Here is a 26200-nt window from a genome sequence, read left to right as displayed (position 1 = left end):
GTGTGAAGCCAAGTAATCAAAGAAAGGTCTTTTGACCGACAGGAAAATTTCATGTACAGTGCAAGTCAGATAACATAAGGTTAAGCGATTGCAGACAAATAGCAAGCTTCACTAGGAAATGCTTGAGAGCTGTTCACATGGCCACAAGCAAGCCAGGCCCTTGCAGCAAGAAGCCACTGACATGAAACGTTTCCCAAAAACTTAGTTGGTGCTGCCAGCAAACAATGAACATAAATTTCTCACTGATTTCACTACAACTGAATGTTACTGTTTAACCACGCTTGCACTTATAGACGTTTCCAATAAGGTCACACACCTAGGAAATGAGCCTCGCCAAAAGTGTAAGGTGTAAATACAACTAATGAAAGGGAGCTGTAAATTCAACCAGGAAAAAATATACATAACAACTCATTAAGATCTTACCATTAGATGGAGGAAACAACACACAAAACATAAAGGGCTGGATAATAGTAACAGCAGAGAGCAGACCAGCTTCTAAAACATAGTGAAAACCAATATTAAAATACAGAACAGATTGTTTTCCCACATAAAACAGTTTAAAAACAAATGCAAAATTCCAAAAGAACTAGATAACTGATACGTCCCTGATATAATTATGCTTGAAAGTTGCACAGAAAATTAACCATGGCAGATTTTTAGAGAGAACCCTGACAAGCAAATTACCATAAGTCCCTTCAAAAAAGACTAACAATAGACATGGCAATAAATTTGTCCTAGAATTACATTTGCTTGTGTGTGTGTGTGTGTGTGTGTGTGTGTGTGTGTGTGTGTGTGTGTGTGTGTGTGTGTGTGTGTGCGCACGAGTGTACCTTTTTCCCTCTAAGGTAAGTCTTTCCACTCCCGGGATTGGAATGACTCCTTACCCTCTCCCTTAAAACCCACATCTTTTCATCTTTCCCTCTACTTCCCTTTTTCCTGATGAAGCAACCTTGGATTGCAAAAGCTTGAATTTTGTGTGTGTGTTTGTGTTTGTTAGTGTCTCTATCAAAATACTAACACTTTCATTTGGTAAGTTACATCATCTTTATTTTTAGGTATATTTTTCCCACATGGTATGTTTCCCTCTATTATATTCATATTATTAATCAAATTGTGTACATATGGAGTATCGTCTCAGTTGTGTGACTGGATTTGTGATTTCCTCTCAGAGAGGTCACAGTTCGTAGTGATAGACAGTAAATCATTGAGTAGAACAGAAGTGATATCTGGTGTTCCACAAGGTAGTGTCATAGACCCTCCGCTGTTCCTGATTTACATAAATGATCTATGTGATAATCTGAGCAGCCCCCTTAGAGTGTTTGCAGATGATGCAGTAATTTACCATCTAGTAAAATCATCAGATTATCAATTCCAATTACAAAATGACCTAGAGAGAATTTCTGTATGGTGCAAAAAGTGGCAATTGGCACTAAACAAAGAAAAGTGTGAGGTCATGCACATGGGTACTAAAAGAAATCCAATAAATTTTGGGTATACAATAAATTGCCCAAATATAAGGGCAAATACCTAGGAATTACAATTACGAGCAATTTAAATTGGAAAGACCACATAGATAACATTGCGGGGAAAGCAAAAAAAAAGACTGTGCTGTGTTGGCAGAACACTTAGAAGATGCAACAAACCCAGTAAAGAGACAGCCTACGCTACACTTGTCCATCCTCTGCTGGAATATTGTTCCATGTTATGGGATCCTTACCAGGTAAGGATTGATGGAGGACATCAAAAAAGTGCAAAGAGGGGCAGCTTGTTTTGTGTTATAGGAGTGCAATAGGAGTAAGAGTGTCACTGATATGATATGCGAGTTGGGGTGGCAGCCACTGAAACAAAGGCGGTTTTCTTTGCAGTGAGATCTATTTACAAAATTTCAGCCACCAACTTTCTCTTCCGAATGCAAAAAAATATTTTGTTGACATCCACCTATGTAGGGAGAAATGATCATCATAATAAAATAAGAGGAATCAGAACTCGAACGGAAAGATTTAAGTGTTCCATTTTCCCACACGCCATTCGAGAGTGGAATGGTAGAGCAGTAGTATAAAAATGGTTTGACAAACCCTCTGCCAGGTGAATTGCAGAGTAACCATGTAGATGTAGATGTAGCTGTAGATCCCCTGACCTCACATAACCAAGTATGTCCATTCAATTTAATAAGCAACGTGAAAAAAGGGGGCTAGTCCCTACTTATGCGAAAGCCTATATTAATTTTGCTACTTGTAAGAAAGATCCCCAGTTCTTTAGACCTATCATTAAAAACCTCATTTCTGATAATGTTAAAAAGCTACATGCTAAAAAAAAAAAAAAAAAAAAAAAAAAAAACGGTCATGTACACTCCTGGAAATGGAAAAAAGAACACATTGACATCGGTGTGTCAGACCCACCATACTTGCTTCGGACACTGCAAGAGGGCTGTACAAGCAATGATCACACGCACGGCACAGCGGACACACCAGGAACCGCGGTGTTGGCCGTCGAATGGCGCTAGCTGCGCAGCATTTGTGCACCGCCGCCGTCAGTGTCAGCCAGTTTGCCGTGGCATACGGAGCTCCATCGCAGTCTTTAACACTGGTAGCATGCCGTGACAGCGTGGACGCGAACTGTATATGCAGTTGACGGACTTTGAGCGAGTGCGTATAGTAGGCATGTGGGAGGCCGGGTGGACATACCGCCGAATTGCTCAACACATGGGGCATGAGGTCTCCACAGTACATTGATGTTGTCGCCAGTGGTCGGCGGAAGGTGCACGTGCCTGTCGGCCTGTCGACCTGGGACCGGACCGCAGCGACGCACGGATGCACGCCAAGACCGTAGGATCCTACGCAGTGCCGTAGGAGACCGCACCGCCACTTCCCAGCAAATTAGGGACACTGTTGCTCCTGGGGTATCGGCGAGGACCATTCGCAACCGTCTCCATGAAGCTGGGCTACGGTCCCGCACACCGTTAGGCCGTCTTCCGCTCACGCCCCAACATCGTGCAGCCCGCCTCCAGTGGTGTTGCAAAAGGCGTGAATGGAGGGACGAATGGAGACGTGTCGTCTTCAGCGATGAGAGTCGCTTCTGCCTTGGTGCCAATGATGGTCGTATGCGTCTTTGGCGCCGTGCACGTGAGCGCCACAATCAGGACTGCATACGACCGAGGCACACAGGGCCAACACCCGGCATCATGGTGTGGGAAGCTATCTCCTACACTGGCCGTACACCTCTGGTGATCGTCGAGGGGACACTGAATAGTGCACGGTACATCCAAACAGTCATCGAACCCATCGTTCTACCATTCCTAGACCGGCAAGGGAACTTGCTGTTCCAACAGGACAATGCACGTCCGCATGTATCCCGTGCCACCCAACGTACTCTAGAAGGTGTAAGTCAACTACCCTGGCCAGCAAGATCTCCGGATCTGTCCCCCATTGAGCATGTTTGGGACTGGATGAAGCGTCATCTCACGCGGTCTGCACGTCCAGCACGAACGCTGGTCCAACTGAGGCGCCAGGTGGAAATGGCATGGCAAGCCGTTCCACAGGACTACATCCAGCATCTCTACGATCGTCTCCATGGGAGAATAGCAGCCTGCATTGCTGCGAAAGGTGGATATACACTGTACTAGTGCCGACATTGTGCATGCTCTGTTGCCTGTGTCTATGTGCCTATGGTTCTGTCAGTGTGATCATGTGATGTATCTGACCCCAGGAATGTGTCAATAAAGTTTCCCCTTCCTGGGACAATGAATTCACGGTGTTCTTATTTCAATTTCCAGGAGTGTATTTTATAAAGGAATTCTAAATAAAACTAACATTTCTTTTACACAGAATGAAACTGTCTTGCTTGAGAAAGGGCTGAAGTGCAATGTCATGTCCAACTTGTCAGACAAAAATGTGATAGCAAAAATGCTTGTTGATATAGATTAGATATTCTTGAAGAATTAGATATTTTTAAACATCTTTCTCGAAATGATAGCCTCATTCTCAATGAGCAGCTGCAGTTGCGTAATAAAAATTTCTTCAATGCTATTAAGCAGTTACTTGACATTTAATTTCAGGTCTCCTCGTGCAGTTACCGGAATGTTTTTTTCCATCAAAGTGAACTCATAATTTTGCATTTATTAATTGGTTTATTGGAGGTATTTCATGTTACATCATTTTCTACAGGCTGTGTCATTCAGCCTTTTTGTATTTTCTGTAGTGATGTTTGTATACTTCAAACTGTACTTATAAGTTCTGATGTAGACAAGCACTCCGTCTGCAAGGCACAAGTGGCCCATCGGGACGATCCAACCGCCATCTCATCCTCAGTTGAGGATACAGATAGGAGGGGCATGTGGACAGCACACTGCTCTCCTTGTCGTTATGATGGTTTTCTGTGACCGGAGCTGCTACTATTTGGTCGAGTAGCTCTTCATTTGGCATCACAAGGCTGAGTGCACCCCGATGATGTAGACAAAATGTTACTTTATCTGTCGCTGTTAAACAAAATATTGCCTTTTACATCATGTACTGAATAATGTTCATTATAATATTCATCTGTCTACATTTGAATATAAGTAGCCAAGTTGTACTTGCACCTACTAGATGGCACTCTTGGTGCAATGTTCACCTGACCGCATTTGTTAATGGGAGTGCCTCAGTCTGAAGCACGACATATGTGAGCAGCCCATAGTGGCTCACTTCCACACATTTTACTTTAAATTGTGACTAAAGCTGTTTAACTTTGTATTTATTTTATATGTGACATGTAAGTACTGCTTCTCTTTGCACCGTTAATCAGTTTTCAAACTGTTTTTCCTTACTTTTACATAAGCAAAATGTTACCATGTCTGCTGTTGTCATATAAAACTTTACCTGTGAATTCAAGAACTAAACACTGTTCATTTTAACATTCAGCTATCTGTATTTTAAATGATAGGTAGCCTACTTGTATTTACAGCTACCAGATGGCACTGTTGGTGTCTTGTTCAACTGCCTGCACTTGTTAATGCGGGCACCTCAGTCTGTTGCCATCTGTAGCTTTATAGATATAAGCAGCCCATAGTGGCTCACTTTCAGGAATTCTTTTCTTTTTTTTTTTTGAAAACACTTTTTTGTGACTAAAGTGCTTCTGGGCTGTTATTTATTTTATAAGTGATATGTAAGTACTGTCTGTCTTGTACTGTTAGTCAGTCTTACACTTTTATATAAAAAATTATTTTCCTATAAATTTGTAATTATGTTATATGCCACTTTAAATATTTAAATTTTGATGAAGGTACTCTTAGAAGTGTTGGAATCTGATTAATAAGATTAAAAATTGTGACCGAGGGCTCATTTGTTTCAACTTTAGTTTATAAACGGTCACTGAACAAAGCAGCCATGTTTAAAACTTTGCAATATATACATTTATATATTACATATATTGCAAAGGATATAGCCTTAAAATCCAAATGTTTACTGAACTAACGTGTAAAAAATTTAAGTAAATCAGTTAAGAAGTTTCCGAGATCACTGCTAGGAACCTTTTTCATTTATATTTAAAGAAATTTGTAGCCTATATCCATTTGAACATTTATCAATATAAAAATCTGATGTCAATTAGCCAAGAACTTCCCAAGATTTTTGCTAAAAAGCTTTCCCTTTTGTATACAAAACATACATTGCTGGAAAGAAGCTGTGTACCTGGAAAGACGAAATTGATTTTGGGTGTATGATACATGGAGGATAGTAGATGTACTGATAATGATTCCAATATCGTCCACAATTGATGGTGTAGTGGCGTAGTTACCAGAGCACCATCTATGTCTTCTCTTTACAAGGAATGCTCACAGCAAGAAGGCTCAGTGTGGTGCAGATGTGTGAAGCAAGGAGGTAACCATGCCATGGACAATCATTCATGCTTCCTACAGCCAACTGAACAAGTTTGAAAGGGGTCAAATTGTGGCCTTCTAAGTGGTAGTATGGTCCTTTCAGAGAACTGAAATGCTGTTGGAAATGCTGTGTCAGTTGTGCAATGATGCTGGTATCAGTGGGCACATGAACATTCTTGCACCTGTAGGTGGTTCTGGATGTCCACACAGCACAGATGTCTGCCAGGATTTTCTTATTGTAAGGGCAGCAGATCGTACAGCTACCACAGCACAGATAAAAGGGCTTGTGGGCCCAGACATGTCAACATGAACTCTTTTGAACTGGTTATTAGCAGTGGAACTATTGGCACACACACTTCCAACCCATCTCCCAGTCTCACCACAGCATTGATGTGCATGGCTTGACTATTGCTGTCAGAGGATCATTTGGAAGATGGTCTTTGGGGATGAAAGCAGATTCTACCTGGATGCAAGTGATGTTCATTTGTGCATATGACATGTAGCAGGAGAGCGCTTTCTTGTAGAGTGCATTTGACCACAACATGTTGGCCCAACCACAGGGCTTATTGTCTGGGATGTGATAAGCACCTCTCATTCACCTGTGGTGTTCAGTAAATGCAGAAAGTTGTTAGACCTATTCTTATGCCATTTTTGCAACACAAAGATGACATAGTATTCCAACAAGATAATGCTCGACCACAGACTGCTCGTAAAACTCAACATGCTTTGCAAGACGTGCAGTAACTTCTCTGGCCAGCATGATATTTGGACTTGTTCCAATAGAGCACATGTAGGATATGATGGGATGAGAAGTGACTTGTGCGACTCTTCAACCAACAACTCTTACAGAACTACATGAACACGTCAAGCACACCTGGCATAATATCACGACCTGAAAGATAGAATGGATGCCAGAGACAGTGCCTGTACCGCCGCCAGTGCAGGCTACACCACGTAATAATACGGGTGTTCCAGTGTGGGTCGATACCCTGTATCTGTGAACTGTTTGTGCTGCTGATGTATAAATATAATATGATGTACTCTATATGCACTGCTGCAACAATAAATCTTGAGTGAATTATTTTTTCTGGCATTGTATATTATGTACCATACATATTAAAGGCTATTTACAACTTGTGCAGAAACCAGATGGCAATTATAAGAGCCAAGCGGCATGAAGAGGGAAGCAGTGGCTGAGAGTGGAGTGAGACAAGGGTTGTAGCCCATCCCTGATGTTATTCGTTCTGTACTTTGAAAAAGCAGTAAAGGAAACCAAAGAAAAATTGGGTGTCAGAATTAAAGTTCAGGAGAAGAAGTAAAAACTTCAAGGTTTACTGATGACATAGTAAATCTGTCAGAGACAGCAAACAACTTGGAAGAGCAGCTCAATGGAAAAGACAGTGTCTTGAAAATAGGATATAAGACGAATATCAACAATAGCAAAACAAGGATAATGGAATGTAGTCAAAATATGTAAATCAGGTGATGGTGCGAGAATCAGATTAGGAAACAAGACACTAAAAGTAGTAGATACAAACACCATCTGAACAGGCCTCGAAGGCTCAATAGTACCAACTGGCTAGTGTGTCATCCTCAACCCATAGGTGTCACCATATATGGGTACAGAGGAGCATGTGGCAGCACACCTCTCTCCTAGACGTTGTCACTTTTTGTGACTGGTGCCGCTACTTCTGAGTCAAGTAGCTCCTCAACTGGCCCCAAAAGGTCTGAGTGCACTGCACTTGGCAACAGCACATGGCAGACCCAGACAGTGACCCATCCAGATGATAACTCGACAATACTTAACATCTGTGAACTGATGGGAACTGGTGTTACCACTGCAGCAAGGCCATTGGTTTAAAAGTGGTAGATAAGTTTTGTTATTTGGGTAGGAAAATAACTGATGGTGGCAAAAGTACAGGGGAAATAAAATGTAGACTGACAATGGCAAGAAAGGTGTTTCTGAAGAAGATAAATTTATTAACATCGTAAACAGGTTTAAGTGTTAGGAAGTCTTTTCTGAAAGTAATTGTATAGAGTGTAGCCATGTATGGAAGTGAAACATGGATGATATACAGTGCAGACAAGAAAATGTGGTGCTGCAGAAGAATGCTGAAGATTAAATGGGAAGAGTAATTTGTGTGGTGCAACATGAGTAGGATAAGGGATCAAGTGGTAGGACATAGGACATCACTAATTTAGTATTTGCAAGAAGTATGTGTGTATTTGAGTGTGTGGTGGGGGCGGAGGGGGGGGGGGGGGTTGTAAAAATCATGGAGGTAGACCAAGAGATGAATACAGTAATCAGATTCAGAAGGATGTAGTTTACCGTAGTTATTCATGTTGTGTCCTGCCTAGTCATTGAATGTGTGATGCCTAGGAAACCTGCTTTCTCAGATTGCTGGACAACAGTTCAATCAAATCTTATTAATGAATTCTATTTACACAAAATAAATGACAATACTTAACTTTGAAAATTTAACAGTGAAGTGTCACAAGCAATGGACGACAGACAAAATAAGTAAATCTCTTCAGTATACACAATTAATTATACATGTGAAACAATACAGTTCCTAAGTCACTGCTGTTGAGCTAGTAGAATGGATAGTTTTCCACTTGGCTGTGGCCAGGCGGTGTGGCACTTATGTCTTCTTCACGTGTAATTGGCTGACTTCTTCTTCACAGCCCTCTCTGCTCTAACGTTCCCGCCCAGCACGCCGACGCTTGAATGTTATGCCAGAACAATTCGGAGATGAAGGGGCTTGCACAGGAAAGAGTAGCATGGAGAGCTACATCAAATCACTCTTCAGACTGAAGACCACAATAACAATAATATATATTTTTTAAAATGTGTAGCTATATCTAGTCAAACTTTTATTAGAACAACATACAAATATATGAAGTAATTCGGTCTAGAACTTTTGGAGATGTTTGGTAACAATGTTAAACTACAACTTTGTCTTTATATGCAAATTTGAGTGAACAGTAACTGCATACAATTATTTTAGAGAAACTGTCAATGAAAACTATAATTGGCTTTACAAATTATGATCATGCTCATTTTTGTTATCTGTTTGCTGATTTGCCATCAACCATGGATATGTACCTGCCATGATGTGCATGCACAGTCCACTACAGCTCCAGTATGGGTATACATTTCTCCAGATGCCTGGTGAGCTACGAATTTGGCAATTATCTTATCAGGACATGTTTTGCCATGTTGGATTGCACCATTCTCTTATTAGTTTTCCACTCTTGACTGTTTTGGATGTATTTTCAGTAATCTATATCTTCCTTGTGGCCTCAGCAGCCAGATACTGTGACCGTGCAAGTGTGAGCTCCAGCAGTCGTGTGTGTGTGTGTGTGAGCTCTAACGAAGGCCTTGTTTGCCGAAAGCTCATTTTCTGAGTCTTTTTGTAGTGCCTATCTATGATTTAGCATCTGCGCTATATGGTAAGTAGCAACTATCCTTTTCATAATATTGTTACATTCCATTCTGGATTTTCCATTGTTGAATATCTTGCTCCTTTAGGTTCTTTGGCTTTCAAGTCTCATCTGGTGCAGGTACCAACAGTATGTCTTTCCTTCTCATCCCACACAGTAAATCTCACCAGACCCGGCATTCTGAGTGACTATTTGTAAACCTCCCAGTCCTTTTACTTCATTCTTCTTTCTTTCTCTTCAATGCTTCTGTCAGGAGCTCTAAAAACTTGTTTATTTTGACATCTTTTGTATGTTTCTCCTGTCGCTCATTAATGACTAGATTTTTTACATATCCATATTTTACATAGAAATAAAATGTCTGACAGAGAGCTTGAGTGTTCTCAAATGTAAATTAAAGATGTTTCTCCTAAAGAATGCCTCCTATTCGATAGAGATACTTCAACCGACACAGCCAATTTTATAGAAAAACCTAAAAATGGCAAGCAAATTGCCATGTAAATATTTTTTTCACCTTTTGTAATTCTGTTGTCATACACCATATCATAATGTTTATCATGAAAACAATCTAAGGAACAAATAATAATCAAACAAACTAAAGGTCTCAGAGTTCATATTGTGCTATAAAACTAGCTCAGCACCACACACTTTCAATGACAAGAGTTGTGAATTACACAGAGCTTAGTTCACAAAATAAAAGCCTTGAATACAACTTAATAAAAATCAGATTAAAAATGTAATTGTTAGCAATATAAAAATACACACTACTCCCAAACTAGGGCACAAAACAAAGAATGCTGAGCTGTGTGCGGCTCACGTTGATGCCGTTCGTAGCTTGGCATCTTGTAATAGCGATAGTGGCGTCTTGTTTTCTTAGTGTGTTCACTGGCGCCACTAAATTTGCTGTCCGTCTGTGAGTGGCAGCAGCAGCACTTATCGATAGCGCGTGCTGTGGTACCATCTTTGGAGTGGCCTCTAGTATTTCCGGGTCATGGTGTGTCGAGTGGGTTGAGTTGGGACGGAGCAGCAGTGAGATCCAGACAGCCAGTACTCGCTCGACCACTGGTAACACACATGCACTCTCCAACACAAGGATGTGGTTGTGAGACTGCATGACCAACCACATCAAGGACCAGATTCAGTGAGTTTTAGTTTAATGACCCATGATATTCAAGCAGTGCAACTTTCATCTGTGGTTGATCAAAGTGACCTCATGGCAATAAGTTGTCAGTCAACGATTTATACTCGGTTCTTTCCCATGCCTGACTTGAGTGGGGACGACTGTTGGTTGGTCGTTTGGTCGGTCGTCGCAGTGGATGATGAGCATTTGGTCTTCCGACCGCTTCTGGCTTCTCTGTGTTTGTGCCGAGTTATAATTCGTCCATGTTGTTTCACAGTGACTGGTTTTACTATTGTGAGTTGTTGGTGGAATTGTTTTCCTGGATCCGTGTGTATCTTGTGCTTTTGAATGAGCAATTATTTTAATGCTGTCTGCGTACTGGATTTGGAGAGGAGTTGCGAATGGATATCAGGTCAGTTGGGGGTACAGCAGCGAGCACATCCATGCAGTGCAAGGACAAGCCGGGGCCACTGGCGGTGTGCTGCCACTGCTGGATCGAGGAGGGGTAGCTGGGAGAGCAACGACATTGTACGCCGGACCCTGGATCTTTAAATTGAGTGAAGAGTTAACTGCTAATGCAACCTCGACTATTCTGGGATCTCGCCTTTGGTCGTCAGGCTGTTGCTCCCAGGACCGCTGAGCCTGGCGGCAACGAGCAAAGTGGTTCAAGGCAGTGAAATATTGCAGCTGTCTTTCTCTATCTGTTATTCATCAGTGAGTTTAGTACTATTCTTATTAGTGAAGTGCAACCAGTGGTATTTTCTGGTTTGTGGCCGCTAATGCCCTGGAGGTCAGCATACTTTACCGGCAGTGTACCTTTTCTTGTAGTGTTGATGCTGTCAGACACGGCACATAGTTCGACAGCCTCTTGTATTGTACTGTCCATATATTTTTTGGGAGGTCTACCTCGGTTCTAGTGTTTCCTTTGGCCTTGGGTGTTTTCTGAAGACATACTGCTGTCTGTCTCTTTGTCCTTGACTAAAAATATTCCATCATTGTATTGGTGATCGGACATTAGGTGTATAGCTTAGTCGGTTGGTTGGTGCTTAAGCTGCCTCTAGTTTGAGTTGCCATCCTGTTATGCGAGTACAACTCTTGGCTGCCTGTCTCACCTTACCTTATGTTGAGTTACCTTCCCAGGCCAACCCTTGGAACACTTGCTGAGAACTGCTTGTCGTGATTCCTTAGATTGTTATGTATGTTTTAAGGATATTTGTAATTTTCTAAGTATTTTTGGTGTGGCCTTCAGTCGAGCAATAATTTCACTTCTTTGGTGATAAGGCCTTCAGCTGTGTTACAGTAAGTTTTTTTTAAAGCAAACTTGTTTTAAAAGCAAGGGATTTATTTTAAAAGTGCTATTTGGAATTGTTATTCTGACTTCTAACTCAGGTCTTCAGCCATTTGTTATTTGAAATCATCTGTGGCCAAGTAATAATTTCACTTCTTTTATATAAGGCCTTCAACCACATAACAGCTTGTTTTAAAACGAAGTATTTATGTTAATATGTGCTATTTGGAATTTTTATTCTGACTTCCAATTCAGGTCTTCAGCCGTTTGATGTTTGAGGTTATTGTTGGTGGCCTTTAGCCCTAAAATTGTGGAATTTTTTTTTCCGTGGTAAGGACTTGAGCTGTCATACAGTGTTTTTTTAAGAGATTGTTTCAAAATTTTATTTTCTTTAAATAAAGTTTACATATTTGTTGTGCAACGGAGAATAACTGATTATGGCCCCATCCACAATCGTAACCTTATCCTGCCCCATTCTGAGAAACCAGCTCTCAAAAGCCATACCACATAAATACAATAATGATCTTGTAATAAACACAGATGAGGAGTTGTAATCATGCATCAAAGAGACTGAAATAACAAAGAACTTGCATTTTTTGCAGCTACATTAGAAAGCTAGAACTTGACCCCATAAGACAAAATTTAAAAAAAAGCCTAAAATGCAACTTTGCACTAAGCAACAACAAAGTAATTTAATGTGCAGTAACGAACTCACAGATGCCCAGGCTAAGATAATAACTTAAAAGTCACGAAGGTAGTAGACTCGTATGACCCATTTTAAACATCATAAAGAACCCGTAAGTTACAATAGAACAAAAAAATTTCATAATGCACACAACAGAATTAAATGTTTGAGAATAAGTTTTCAATTAGTAACAGTATATGAAACATTGATCTAGAAACATAAGAGGCATTCAGAATACATGAATGGCTTTTAAATAAGTACACAGATGATTTCCTGGCAGTTGTGGGTTGTATTATTGGACTGTGACGAAAGCAAGGGCAAATGCTAAAAAGAGTGACAGTTGAGTGACCATACAGCCAAGATAAATTTTGCAGCAAAGGAGTGATGAAGTAATTAAATACTAGTGCAATACAGCTTATGCACGCACTGCAACAAGCTTAGCAGAACCTGTATTGAAGATCTGAGTAGTATAAATATGAACCATGCAATAGTCAAAATATGGGAACTGATGCTAAAAATTAAGGTTTATGCATGTTACCTTCAACCTGGAGATTTTTGATGCAGCTCTCTTATTGCTTTATGCATCCGGGTAAATGAGGAACACATGTAGGCAGCATAATGATCTATTTATGTTAGGGCTAATTACAGGCTGCAAAAGATATTTGCTCTTCGCATTTATTACACAGAGTGGTGTTCCAGTATGACTTTGTTTCCTAATCAGCAATTGTTTCTGTAGTGCCAAAATAGTCTTTCTGAATATACATTTACAGAATTTTACATAACTGATCATTTTTGGATATCTGGTTACATTACTCTTAAATATATACAATTACTCCATCTGTTCTCCTTCCCTTTTCTCACAGACTTATCAAGATGATCTTCAGACAGCTCACATTCTGTTTCACCATTTCTAATCTCTTGGTTTGGAAATAAACAGTTTTTGTGTTTCACTTCTGCTTGCTACATGTAGTGCACCAACACTGTAATTCAGATCAGATTTAAAAACAAAAACAACTGACTTTACAGTTTTTCATTATATTTATTAGGTTTTCATTCAATTTTAACAACATTGTTTTTATATTCTTTAAGCATAAAAAATCAAATTTTCACATGCTGTGACATGGCTTTGAATGGAACAGTATTCCAGAATGTGTAGAATAAATTTCTTTATTTGTCGTCTATGAACACAAACCTGTAAGTCCTCAGACTACTGGTTTTGGTCAGCAATGAACATCTTCAGATCTGTAAAGACACATGGGAAAAAAACACAAATACAACTAGCGATTTGTTAAAATCTTAAAACAATAAAACAGGCCATGACGAAAAGTATTACTGACATACACGTGAAAATTATGCACTTTAAATATGATGAGGCATACCTGAATAAAAAAAGGTCCTAATATAATAGAGCCACAGTGGTATCATAAAATGATAAACAGAACATCAGCACCAGCATTGACACATTTATTGTATAAAATATGGTATATACTACAGTCATCTCGTTAATAGCACTACCATTCAAAGCCAATTGCCGTAGAGTAGCCACAAAATGTTTGAGGCACAAGCTCGTCAGATGTCACTACTGTAGCCATACACATATTCTTCAATGATATAATTGTACGATGGATAATAAAAAGGAGAATATAATCAGCAAAATCTGCAACAGGATTACCAGGTGTATAAATCATTACAGTAACAAATGCAACAAATTAAACCATGACATGTGTTAGATTGTTAACCTTTGAGTTGGCGCACCAGTTTTTTTTTGCATGGATTGGCACCAGTACCCCTTCTATGATCAGCTATAATTTGTTTAGGAATCACTTGAATATTTATATTTATACAACACATTATAAATATAAACCTTTTACAGCTCATTGTGCTCCTCAGGATATCCATACCAGTATTGTCCGACTCCCATTATCTTACATTTATATGTTGGCCTTCCTTCATACCTATCAAAAATAAAATTCTGAATTGTGCCAAAATTTTACCTCTATCTGTGCCTTTACAATTTCTTGTACACTTGTAGCTTGTTCTAAATTTGTCAATATTTTGTTAGTATGGGATACTATCACATAAGTTTCAAAAAACTTGAAAAATGCATCTGTTACAGTAGAAATATTTTTTGAATAGCTTGTGGGCCCAGGTGAACTTTTGTGGTTTTTTTGCTTAGTTTTTGTTTTGTTTTGGAGGCTTGTTTTTTACTCCATTTTGAAAGTTTGTCTTTTCCTAAGAAAACCTCAATTTCTGAATTCCGTTTTTCCTCATTCCCACTTTTGTCTTCCTATTCAGAGTTACTAGATAAAGTGAAAGTGAAAATGGCACACTCGTTCAAAATTGTCAGAAAGAAACAAGTACAACATGAACAGTGTGCGAAATATGGAGTTCCTCACTACTATTTTCCTTGTGAAACAATGCAATATTAGGGGTCTGAGTTGAGGATAGAGAGTAGAGGGAAGGAGATGGGGTAGGAGGGTCAGGTAAACAAATACCTAGAACTTCCACATCGCAGGGCTCTGAATATGCTACAACACTACAAAATTCTACAGTCGTTGCTTGAAGATTAATAAGGAAGTAGTAGAGTAACAATAATTCTGATATGCTCTTGTGGCAAATTTTAGGTGAAAATATAATGTCATTCATAAGAACAAGCTTATGGAGTACACAGAGTAACACAAAAATGGTAAGACAAATAGCAAAAGAAGCCAAATGAATGAAAAGAGACTGTTACTGCCAGAATGTTGTATTGGCGAGAGTGGTCAGGGAAATGCAACCACCAAAATGCTCCTCACATCCTATGACACACTGTTCCAAGAAAAGAACAATGAAAGACCACACCAGACGATTAATAGGGTAATCTAGTTAATGAAATATATTATATAAACAGAAAAGGGACAAGTAAACATGAGAACTATGCACCCAATGTAAGAGAATGAAGTAAATGTGTAAAGCACTCTGTACTAGGAAAAGATATAGGCAAGATACAATGATCAGTCAGAACATTATGACCACTGACATACTATTGATATAAATCCATCCAGGCGATAGCAGCATCAATTGGTGAGTAACAACTGCTAGTTAGACATATGTATGGTGCATGTAGTATCTGTGAGCGTGGTGTCCATGTGTAGAATGGGGAAGGTGCACAATCTATGCGAGTTTGACTTGGGGCAGATTGTGACAGCCCAGAGGCCTGGCACGAGCGTTTCGGAAACTGCACGACATGTCAGGTGTTCAAGGAGTGCTGCGGTGAATGTCTTCGACACATGGCGAAACCACATCCAGATTTCATGAGCTTGTGTGACCACCCCTTATTCCAGATGTCAAATGCCTTAGGGTGGTCAGACTGGTAAAACAGGAAAGTTGGCAAACTGTGGTGGAACTAACATCATACTTTAATGTTATGCAGAGTAAAAGCGTGTCTGAACAGACGGTGCACCGAACACTCCTAATGATGCTAACACCACAGCATCGACAACTGTGAAGTGTTGCATTGTCTGTTGAATCTAGATACCTTCTTCATAAGGTCGATGGGATAGCATGAATCCATCATCTTCCAGGGGGACTGCTCCTTGACACCTGTGCTGTGGGACAGAGACAAGCTGCTGGTGACTCCATTAAGCTCTGGGGTACATTCACATGGGCATCCATGGGTCCAATGGAGCTTGTGCAAGGAGCCTTGATGGCCAAGTTGTATTGTACACTGGTTGCAGACCACGTACACCCTTTCATGATGATTATGTTTCCTGAAGGCGGTGGCAGTTTTCAACAAGATAATGCCTCATCACAAGGCCATGAGTGTGATGGAGTGGTTCGAGCAACATAGAGGTAAGTTCCAACTCGACAAATCTGAATCTGTTTGAACAGATCTAGGATTTGATTGCACGTTATGTCAGATCTCATTGTCCCCCCTCCCCAGGAGTTACAGGAATTAGGTGAAGTGTGCATGCAGATGTGATGTCAACTCCCTCCAGCGACCTACCAAAGCCTCAATGCTTCCATGCCATGATGCATCACTGCTGTCATCTGTGTCAAAGGTGGACATACAGGCTATTGGGTAGGTGGTCATAATGTTCGGGCTTATAAGTGTATATAGAAGAGAGGCTTTTAGTGATTAAAGTAGAACATTGTCAAACAAGCCAAAGTAGGCACTGGGTACAAAATCGCTCTGCCCATTGAGCACTTTTGTTGGATCTTGTTTTTCCACTTTATAATTTTTTTTCAACAAAACTGAGAGCATGGCCCTTTGCACCCTTTGGAGAATATGTATATTACTATCAATGCTCCCTATGGGATGACCAGTTTCTGATAAATGCAATCCCAAAGCTGTTTTGTTAAATGGCTGTGATAGCTCCTTAAATCATGTTAAGAGAGCAGCTGGTTTGGCCAATATAACATTTACCACAGTTATTACAAATAATCCTGTATACTTCAGACCCATCAGATTTGTCATATGACCTTTTCATGTTATGTTTTACTTGTGGTTTTAGGATGATGTCAACTTGAAAGTCATATCTAACATTAGATTTTATGAAACTTTTTCTATTTGCTTTGACATTCTGCCCTGAAATTTAATAGAAATGGTTTTAGTCCATTCTTTATTAATTCTATTTTCCGGCTGAGTGTGCATCTGCCCACCGTTTATTATACATTTCTGTAGCCTCTGATGTAGCTTGCCCTTACAGAAGTCTAAAGAAATGTATAATAAGTAGCAGGTGGTTGCACACTCAATCAGAAAACAGAACCAATAAAGAATGAATGAAAACCATTCCTATGAAATTTCACAGAAAATGTCACAGTAAAAAGAAAAATATTTCAAAAATCTAATATTAGTTTTGGCTTTCAAGCTCACAACCCCCTAAAACTGTGAGTAAAACGTAAACTGAAAAGAGCAGATGACAAATTTGATGGTTCTGGAGTATACAGGATTTTTTGTACACTGAAGTGCTAAAGGAACTGATATAGGCATGTGTATTCAAATACAGAGGTATGTAAACAGGTAGAATACAGCACTGAAGTCTGCAAAGCCTATACAAGACAAGTGTCTGGCGCAGTTGTTATATTGTTTACTGCTGCTACAAATGGCAGGTTATCAAGATTTAAGTGAGTTTGAAAGTTATGTTATAGTTGGCATGCGAGTGATAGGACACAGCATCTCCAAGGCAGAAGTGAAGTGGGGATTTTACTGTTCGACCATTTCACAAGTGAACTGTGAATGTCAGGAATCCAGTAAAACATCCAATCTGCATCATCACTGCTGTCAGAAAATGATCCTGCAAGAATGGGACCAACGACAACTGAAGAGAATCATTCACCGTGACAGAAATGAAAACCTTCCACAAATTTTTGGAGATTTCATTGCTGGGCCATCAACTAGTGTTAACGTGTGAACCATTCAACGAAACATCATTGATATGGGCTTTTGGAGATGAAGGCCCACTTGCGTACCTTTGATGACTGCAAGACACAAAACTTTACATCTTGCCTGGGTCCATCAACACCAACATTGGACTGTTGATGAATGGAAACATGTTGCCTGGTCGGACGAGTCTTGTTTCAGATTGTTTCAAGTGGATGGATGTGTATGGGTATGGAGACAAACTCATGAATCCGTGAACCCTGAATGTCAGCAGGGGACTGTCCAAGCTGGTGGAGGCTCTGTAGTGGTGTGGGGCATGTGCAGTTGGTGTGATATGGGACACATGATATGACTCGGACAGGTGACACATACATAAGCAGCCTGTCTGATCACCTGCATCCATTCATGTTCATTGTGAATTTTGATGGACTTGGGTAATTCCAGCAGAACAATGCGAAACCCCACATGCCCAGAGCCGAAACAGAGTGGCTCCAAGAACACTCTTCTGAGTTTAAACACTTCCCCTGGCCACCAAATTCCCCAGACATGAACATTATTGAGCATATCTGGGATGCCTCACAACATGCTGTTCATAAGAGTTCTCTACCCCCTAGCACTCTTACGGATTTATGGACAGCCCTGCAGGATTCATGGTGTCAATTCTCTCCTGCACTACTTCAGACATTAGTCGAGTACATGCCACGTCATATTGCGCCATTTCTGCATGCTCGCGGAGGTCCTACACGATATTGGGAAGGTGCACCCGTTTCTTTGGCTATTCAGTGTAATAACTGTGATAAATATTATATCAGCCAAACTGGCTGCTCTTTTAATGTAGGGTTTAAGGAGCATTCACAGCCACATAACAACACAGCTTTGGGATTTTATTTATCAAAAACTGATCATTCTATATGGAGCATTGAGAATAGTATGCTTATGCAAAAGGGCCATGCTCTCAACTTGCGGGAAGAACTTGAAATTTATAAAGTGAAAAAAATAAGAGCAAACAAAAGTGCTCAATGGACAGAGCAATTTTTGCTTTGCTTGACAATGTTCTACTTTAATCACTGAAATATTCTGTTCTATATATCATGCCTATGTCTTTACATAGAATAGAGCGTTTTACATATTTACTTTGTTTTCTTACCTTGCGCGAATAATTCTTGTGTTTTCTTGTCCCTTCTCTGTTTATATTACATATTTCACTAACCGGATAATCTTATTAATGGCATGGTATGTGTTTCATCATTCTTTTCTTGGAATGGCATGTTGCAGGGCACGAGGGGTTCTCTGGCTGTTATGTTCCTCTAACTACTAGTCATCTATATGGCAGTCTGGCAGTAAAGCTAACAGAAGGTGCTGATTACTTACTACAGTCTGTTTTCATTCATTTGGCTTCTTTTGCTGTTTGGTTTATCATTTTTATTTTATTCTGGGTACTCTGTAAGCTTCTTATGTATGTCATGTCATCAACACAGATTTTCTGTGAACATTTGAGCAGGCATTGTTGGTGATGTCTTGATTGGGCCCCACGTTCTTCCACCTACGCTCAATTAAGCACGTTATCATGCAGGGTGTATACGTGGAAAAGAAAAAAAATTCCCGGATTTCCCGGTTAAAAACACACTTTCTCCCAGGTGACAGTGTATTTTCCCTTATCAATTCTTTGAATGGTTATGGTTTTATACAAGGGCGTACAATTTCCCGGCACTTTAGGAAACTAAACTCAGGCAAAAAGACACGTTTTGGAAATATCTTTGATGTGCAGCAACATGTAAATGAGAGTCAAACGCTCTGTGATTTAATAAATTCATGGTACATTCTTGCATATAGTTGAACCTACATAAAAGGATATTTACTTCAAAAGTAACACTTTTCAAACCACTATTCGCAATATTTTCCTGCGACCTGTTAGAAACAGGTTCATTTCAGCAGTTACCAGACAGCGCAGATAACAGGCGACACCGCGCTTCGGTAGCTATCATGACGTAGGAAGCCCTTATGTACGTACGTGTAAAACATTGAAAGATCATACATTATGTCATAAAAGAAACAAGATATCAGAGGATGCTGATAGAGCATCGGAATTTCGTGATCCATATTAAAATGTGCACATTTAAAGTGCATACTTAAAGGGCACATTCGTATATCCAGATTCCAAATGCAGTGGACCTCGACCTGATATTAAGCTTTTCAGTGTGGTTTTCAGGATGTAAATTTTCTTGGAGCACCAGTATTATATCATGTTTGGTTCCTTAATATGGCATAATGCCATACGTACTAGAAAATGAAAACGTGCACTTGAAAAGCAGCGAACAGTTGAAACTAGCCAGTATTGTGGAATTAAACATTTCGTTTCAAATACATTGACTGCCTCTTCGGAAAATGTTAACGAAGTCAAATTTCTTTAGCAAACAGACAAAAATAACTTCATTGTTCCGCAAGGCGATTAATGCTTGACTGTCAGAAAAGTGGAAATAAAATAAAATTTGAAACTAATGACATATTTCAGCCTTCACTTGATAGCTCCCGGCCACAGATATCCGTTGTGTTTTCATTTAACGTGAGAGTAAACGAAGGGGAAACAGCAAAATCATTAAATGTTAACACGGGTCATTTGGAGACTACCCACTATAACTCAGACGGATCTGCGCATCAGTCCCGTATCCACTATATTTGCGAACCGCGTCAATACTAAAAATTTTCAAAATATGTTCGTCTTGTAGTGCACATCTTTCTGAAAAGTCTGAAACATAAAACATATGTATTCGAGGAAATGTAAGACATGTCATTTGGTCTTAAGTATGCCAACGTTCAGTGCCACGTCTCTTTTTCTTCTGCACGTCCAAACTATACTCAGGATAGTGGAAATTGAAATGTCCTGTGATGCCTCTCCTGTTCCCAGTTGGCCAGTTTGACAGCCTGCCCCTCTTTAAACAAATCTCTTAGTTAATAGTGGATGAGATTATTTGTAATCGAGAAAACAATAACTCTTCAAAAAATCTGAACTCTTTATTTATTAGTTAATAACTTGCGGTTTTGTGTGACAAAATTAAATATAGGATACATAAAACCAACACTGACAGGAGATAAGCAAGAAATTCCACATTTCTTCAAACATTAGCTCCTAGAATTTTTTCTCTATAATCTTGCTACAGCTTTACATGGCGTGCTTTCCTTTTCTGTGAAAGAACCTATTACCTCATCAAAGTTCATCAAACATTTTTCTATATGAAAAATTGAAATGTTATCTAATACTGAAAAAGCTGTTAATACAATTAATACCCAAGACTGGTGTGGTCTCTAGATCTGATTACGTCTATTTTGTCACTGTCTACTACGTAAAACAAAATAGGCCTTTCTAATATGGCAGCAATTTTGTAACACACCAAATAAACAAGACTGTTTTGGCGCAAATGGCCGTTTTTATAACACGACAGAATATAATCCAATATCAAATGCCTATTAGGCCGACTATAAGCAAAAAGCTTTATGTTAGGAAATAGTTTCACATTTGATTCATACGCACCAGCTTCTCAAGCATGAGATTGAATAGTAGTATTACGAAAATTTTATATAAATTTCGAATCGTCTTATTCTTCCATAGTTTGTGTGATGTCCCCGTTTCTTCTCCTTCCTCGTTCTAACAAACAATCTCATCGTCACCAATTCTGTAGCTATTGCTGCCATTGTCAAAATTAGTTCGCTGATTAACTTCACTACCCTGTGAGAATCACAGGTTTAGTTGTCCTGCGATTATTTTCTGGTTAGGTGCTGTAACGTGTTCGAACACATTTTCCGCGTTACTTTGAGAATAGAACTTAGGCGGCTGCTAGCTGGGCACTATACTACTGGTCCTTACTAGTGTAGCGATCTGGCCAACAATTTTCAGTCAAAATTTCATTTTCTCAGATACACCGAGAAGGTAATATGTAATCTTTCTCACCTGTTATTCCTGGCAGTCATTTATTTATTTCCATTCTGGTAGTCTGAATCTATGGATTTCACTCGTAATTATAACAGTGCTGATCATTCGCAAACCCAATCAACCACATAATCAGACAGCGATTGGCATTCATCCATTCGGCTTCACTCCATCAGCTCGTGTAGCCCCGTCCCCTTTTGTCTGCGGAAAGTTTATTTCTAGATGGGACGACGATTCTTCTGGACAGACATCATGTACACTATGCATGCATTCAAAAGTCAACTTATGATTCATTCAGAAATCAACTTAAAGTGTGTTCAAAAATGTTAAAAAACCAACAGGGAAGCATTTCAAAATCATATGAATAACCGATAAACAAATGTGCGGTGGATGCTAGACACTCTGTGAAACAAGTTTTTTTCCTCAAGAATATGAATTTGGTGCCCGCTTTTCCCGATAGTATCTAGCTGCTTGCTGCGACTGCTTGCACAGTCAACAGCCACATTTCTGTAGCCAGAAGCGGGAGAATCTACTATACAAACGTGACTCTACTGCGCATGGTCATGAGCCCGCGCGTAACTGCTAAAACAAATTGAATGTAAACAATTGCGACTTCACGTTCATTGGAGGCAATTTGTTGTTATTAAACAGTACATAGTCTTCCTAAAGCCTTTGACACATTTTCAATTGGCGGACACTTGCATGAGCACTGTGTGTCGTCGTCGTATATGGCGCATTTGCTTTGCAATTTAAGTTTTTTTCTCTAGTTTATGTATTATTGTTGAAGTATTATTCCGCAGTAGCGGGATACAGTAATATCCTCTGTTAGAGTATCGGTTGTTACTAGTCAAAATTACAAAAATTTAACTGAAAACTAAAACAATGAAAAATTCCTGAGTGGTATACACCATCATGATTTCATACAGGATACTCTACCTGTGCTGCTAGAACATGTGCCTTTACAAGTACGACACAACATGTGGTTCATGCATGATGGATCTCCTGCACATTTCAGTCGAAGTGTTCATACGCCTCTCAACAACAGATTTGGTGACCGATGGATTGGTAAAGGCAGACCAATTCCATGGCCTCCACGCTCTCCTGACTTTCATTTATGGGGGCATTCAAAAGCTCTTGTCTACGCAACCCCAGTACCAAATGTAGAGACTCTTCGTGCTCGTATTGTGGACGGCTGTGATACAATACGCTATTCTCCAGGGCTGCATCAGCGCATCAGGGATTCCATGCGACGGAGGGTGGATGCATGTATCCTTGCTAACGGAGGACATTTTGAACATTCCCTGTAACAAAGTGTTTGAAGTCACGCTGGTACGTTCTGTTGCTGTGTGTTTCCATTCCATGATTAATGTGATCTGAAGAGAAGTAATAAAATGAGCTCTAACATGGAAAGTAAGCGTTTCCAGACACATGTCCAAGTAACATATTTTTTTTCGTTGTGTGTCAGGAATGTTTCCTGAAAGTTTGTCCGTACCTTTTTGTAACATCCTGTATAATTAAAGAATACATGTATGGCTGCAGTAGCATCATCTGGCAAACTTGTGACAAAAATGTTTTGAGGCTGCTGTAAGGGAGTTAGTTTTGAACAGTAGCACCGTTAACGAGTTGACTGTAGTATATACTATATTTTATATGTGTGTGACGATGCTGGTACTGATTTTGTGGTTATTGTTTGATGATACCACTGTGACTCCATTAAATCAGGACTTTTTTTCCTTCTTTTAAAATTCAGATGTGCTTCATCATGTATGTCAATAATACTTTTCATCGTGGCCTATTTTATTGTTTCAAGCTGTAGATAATCCATTAGTTGCATTTGTGATTTTTCCCATGTTTTACTGCAGATCTGAAGATGGTCATTGCTGACTGAAACCAGTAGCATGAGAACCTACAAGTTTGTGATCATGGACATGACATAAAGAAAGTTATTCTAAAAAATCAAATGGCACAAGCAAATTATGTGCAAGCTAATACACAATCCTGTTCATTGTGATCATACTTTCTGAACAAGTAATGTGGCAGAAGTATACTACTGTGCCATTACAAAACCGAACAACAATAATACTCAAACAATTTTAAAATCAGACATTTGAAGTTTTTCAGTCTTTGTGATGTGAATAGGCAAGTATCTCCAAAGCCGTGATTAAGCAGATAATTCTAAGAGAGAAAGAGGACGATATCGACCAAAGAAAAGAAAGAAAGATAGAGTTTAATATTTCATAAATTTCATGAGAGATACAACACTAGTTCTGTTTCAAGGGTTCAGGCCATGAACAGTTTTCCGAACTGTCCGGATATTTACTTCGAATGATGCATGAAAATCATATGAAACCTACCGTAAAACAATTGATAAATAACTTGCACAGAAAAGATGTAGGTGGTTGTTATTTTTTTATCATCTAAACATAAGTGAGTACATTCAAAATCTTTCCATAGACCACAGAAAGTTTATTTTATAATTTATTATCAAAAACTGTACATGAAAATAACATTTTTACAATCTGTTCATGGTATTAACACTATAAAAACATTGTATTTTACAAAGATTATTACAACTGCTTACACTTTTCTGGAATAAACATTACTATGAAAATATATATCTATAATCATAGTTTGGTATGATACATAATGTTTCATCATTTACTATCTGAAATACAATTTAATTTTAGATAATGTCTGTGGTTGTGTCAATTATAGTTTAACAAATGTTATCAGCATTGTTAAAAATGGAAACTACAGTTGTCTGACAACAGAGAATATAAAAAAAAGACAGAGTTATGGCAAATATATTGCTTAACACTCTTTGTAAAACATAGGTAAGACACATTACGTTATCTAAGCTAAACACACGATTACTGTCAGACCGATGTCAAGAACATGCAGCATCCACCTAGAAATCTCAAATGAAAGTATCAAGTAAGAAAAATAGAAACGAACCAGAGTTGAGAAAGTGGGGACACAGAAGGTTCATTCAGAAGCATAAGTAAACAAAAATTTCACAAAGTAAAAGACATCATACACAACTAACAACAAAAAGTGTGTATATGCTTTTTTCTTTTTCTCATTGGTTAAATCATAACTATTTATTACTAGTCATAATGATATGAAGTTTTTATTCACTTGGAGCTTTCTATTCTTGAAAGACTTATTTTTATTTAAATGATGTTTATGTCTCTGTTCTTTATAATCAAGGATGTTAGACTTTGTAATCAAAATGGTTGCTCCTTAGGAAATAATGCTGATGAACGTTTTCTGTTTTTGACGTGTTCTGTATTACACGTTTACTGTATACAATATAACCCCACAGAATTAAATAAAACTCAGTTTAATTTGTTCCTTGGAGTAGTCTGGGTGAAGGATAATTTCATTAACAAAATGAATAATTAAAATAACTGCCATCAATTAACAAGTTCAAATCAGATATTAAAATAAATAAAGATGAATAAAACGGCTACTAATTGCAGTCCGAGGCACCAAGAGTTACTTAACAAAAATATGAAAAAACACGTGCTCACAAGTGCAAGCGCGCGCGTGCACGCACGCACGCACGCACGCACGCACGCACGCACACACACACACACACACACACACACACACACACACACACACACACACACAAGCTCATACTGACACTGGAGTTCTAGTTGCTTTTCCTGCATTTAAGTACAAATTTCACTCTGTTTATTCCTATAAACTTAAAGCTGTCCAATTCAACACCAAAATTTTTCTAAGTAATCTGAGAATTTATTAAAATGTCTTGATAAATTAGGTAAAAAAATATAATCAGTCTCACATGTGCACCTGAGTATTGTGGAATTAGCTGTGTCTTAAAGCTTGCTTTGTGGAATTCAAAGAGAGTGGACGGGTATGCTGAGCAACTGCCTTATACAATAAATGACAAACTGTGAATGTGCCATAAAACATTTTTAAACTATACCATCAAATTAGAGCACACTGAAGTCATGTTCCTGGAGAAAGAAAAGGTTCCAGTATCTTTATGGTCTTCACTTTTCAATGTGCTGGAACTTTGGAGAATATCTGCAGCAAGTTAGTGGCAGAAGTCCCACGTAAGATGATGACATAATCACATCACACCTGAAAACGAGTCAGATCATGCAGCTAAGTAACTTCTCTCAATGAATATCTAATTTTAATGATTGTGTTATGTTTACTAAATGAACATCATGCTTAAATATAAGATATAAAAATCATGTAACACATCATAAAAGCAAATAGCAATCTGCTATCTGTTTCAAAGAAAATCAAGACGAGTGAGTTAGGTGTGTTGTGAATGGTAAAACTTTCTGAAATGTTCCATATGAATGAGAATCTCTACTATGTAACTGATAAAATCCAAGTTTTGGGTGTCTTATCTAAACAATACTATCAATGAATGAATTTTTGACTAAAATGGACATCACACTGTCACTGCACGAGATTAGTGACCTCTTTAATTTCTCCAAGGTGACATTTCTTGCAGCATATTTATGGTACGTTTCAATTTGAATAA

At 39.0% G+C, this 26200-nt stretch overlaps 1 protein-coding gene across 1 annotated transcript in view; it reads right to left on the bottom strand.

Annotated features, from left to right (window-relative positions):
* Window positions 1–24137: 24137 nt before the first annotated feature.
* The window catches only part of LOC126266703 (uncharacterized), a 348549-nt gene continuing 346486 nt past the window's right edge, over window positions 24138–26200 (bottom strand). Inside the window, exon 30 of the mRNA XM_049971146.1 lies at window positions 24138–25785. Within this exon, the coding sequence (XP_049827103.1) occupies window positions 25775–25785 (11 nt within the window). The 3' untranslated portion in view covers window positions 24138–25774. The remainder of the gene's footprint in view (window positions 25786–26200) is intronic.

This window comes from Schistocerca gregaria, chromosome 4 (genome assembly GCF_023897955.1).
Source record: "Schistocerca gregaria isolate iqSchGreg1 chromosome 4, iqSchGreg1.2, whole genome shotgun sequence".
NCBI lineage: Eukaryota > Metazoa > Arthropoda > Insecta > Orthoptera > Acrididae > Schistocerca > Schistocerca gregaria.
Note: the sequence above shows the minus strand (reverse complement) of the source record. Positions and strands in the feature narration are given on the sequence as shown.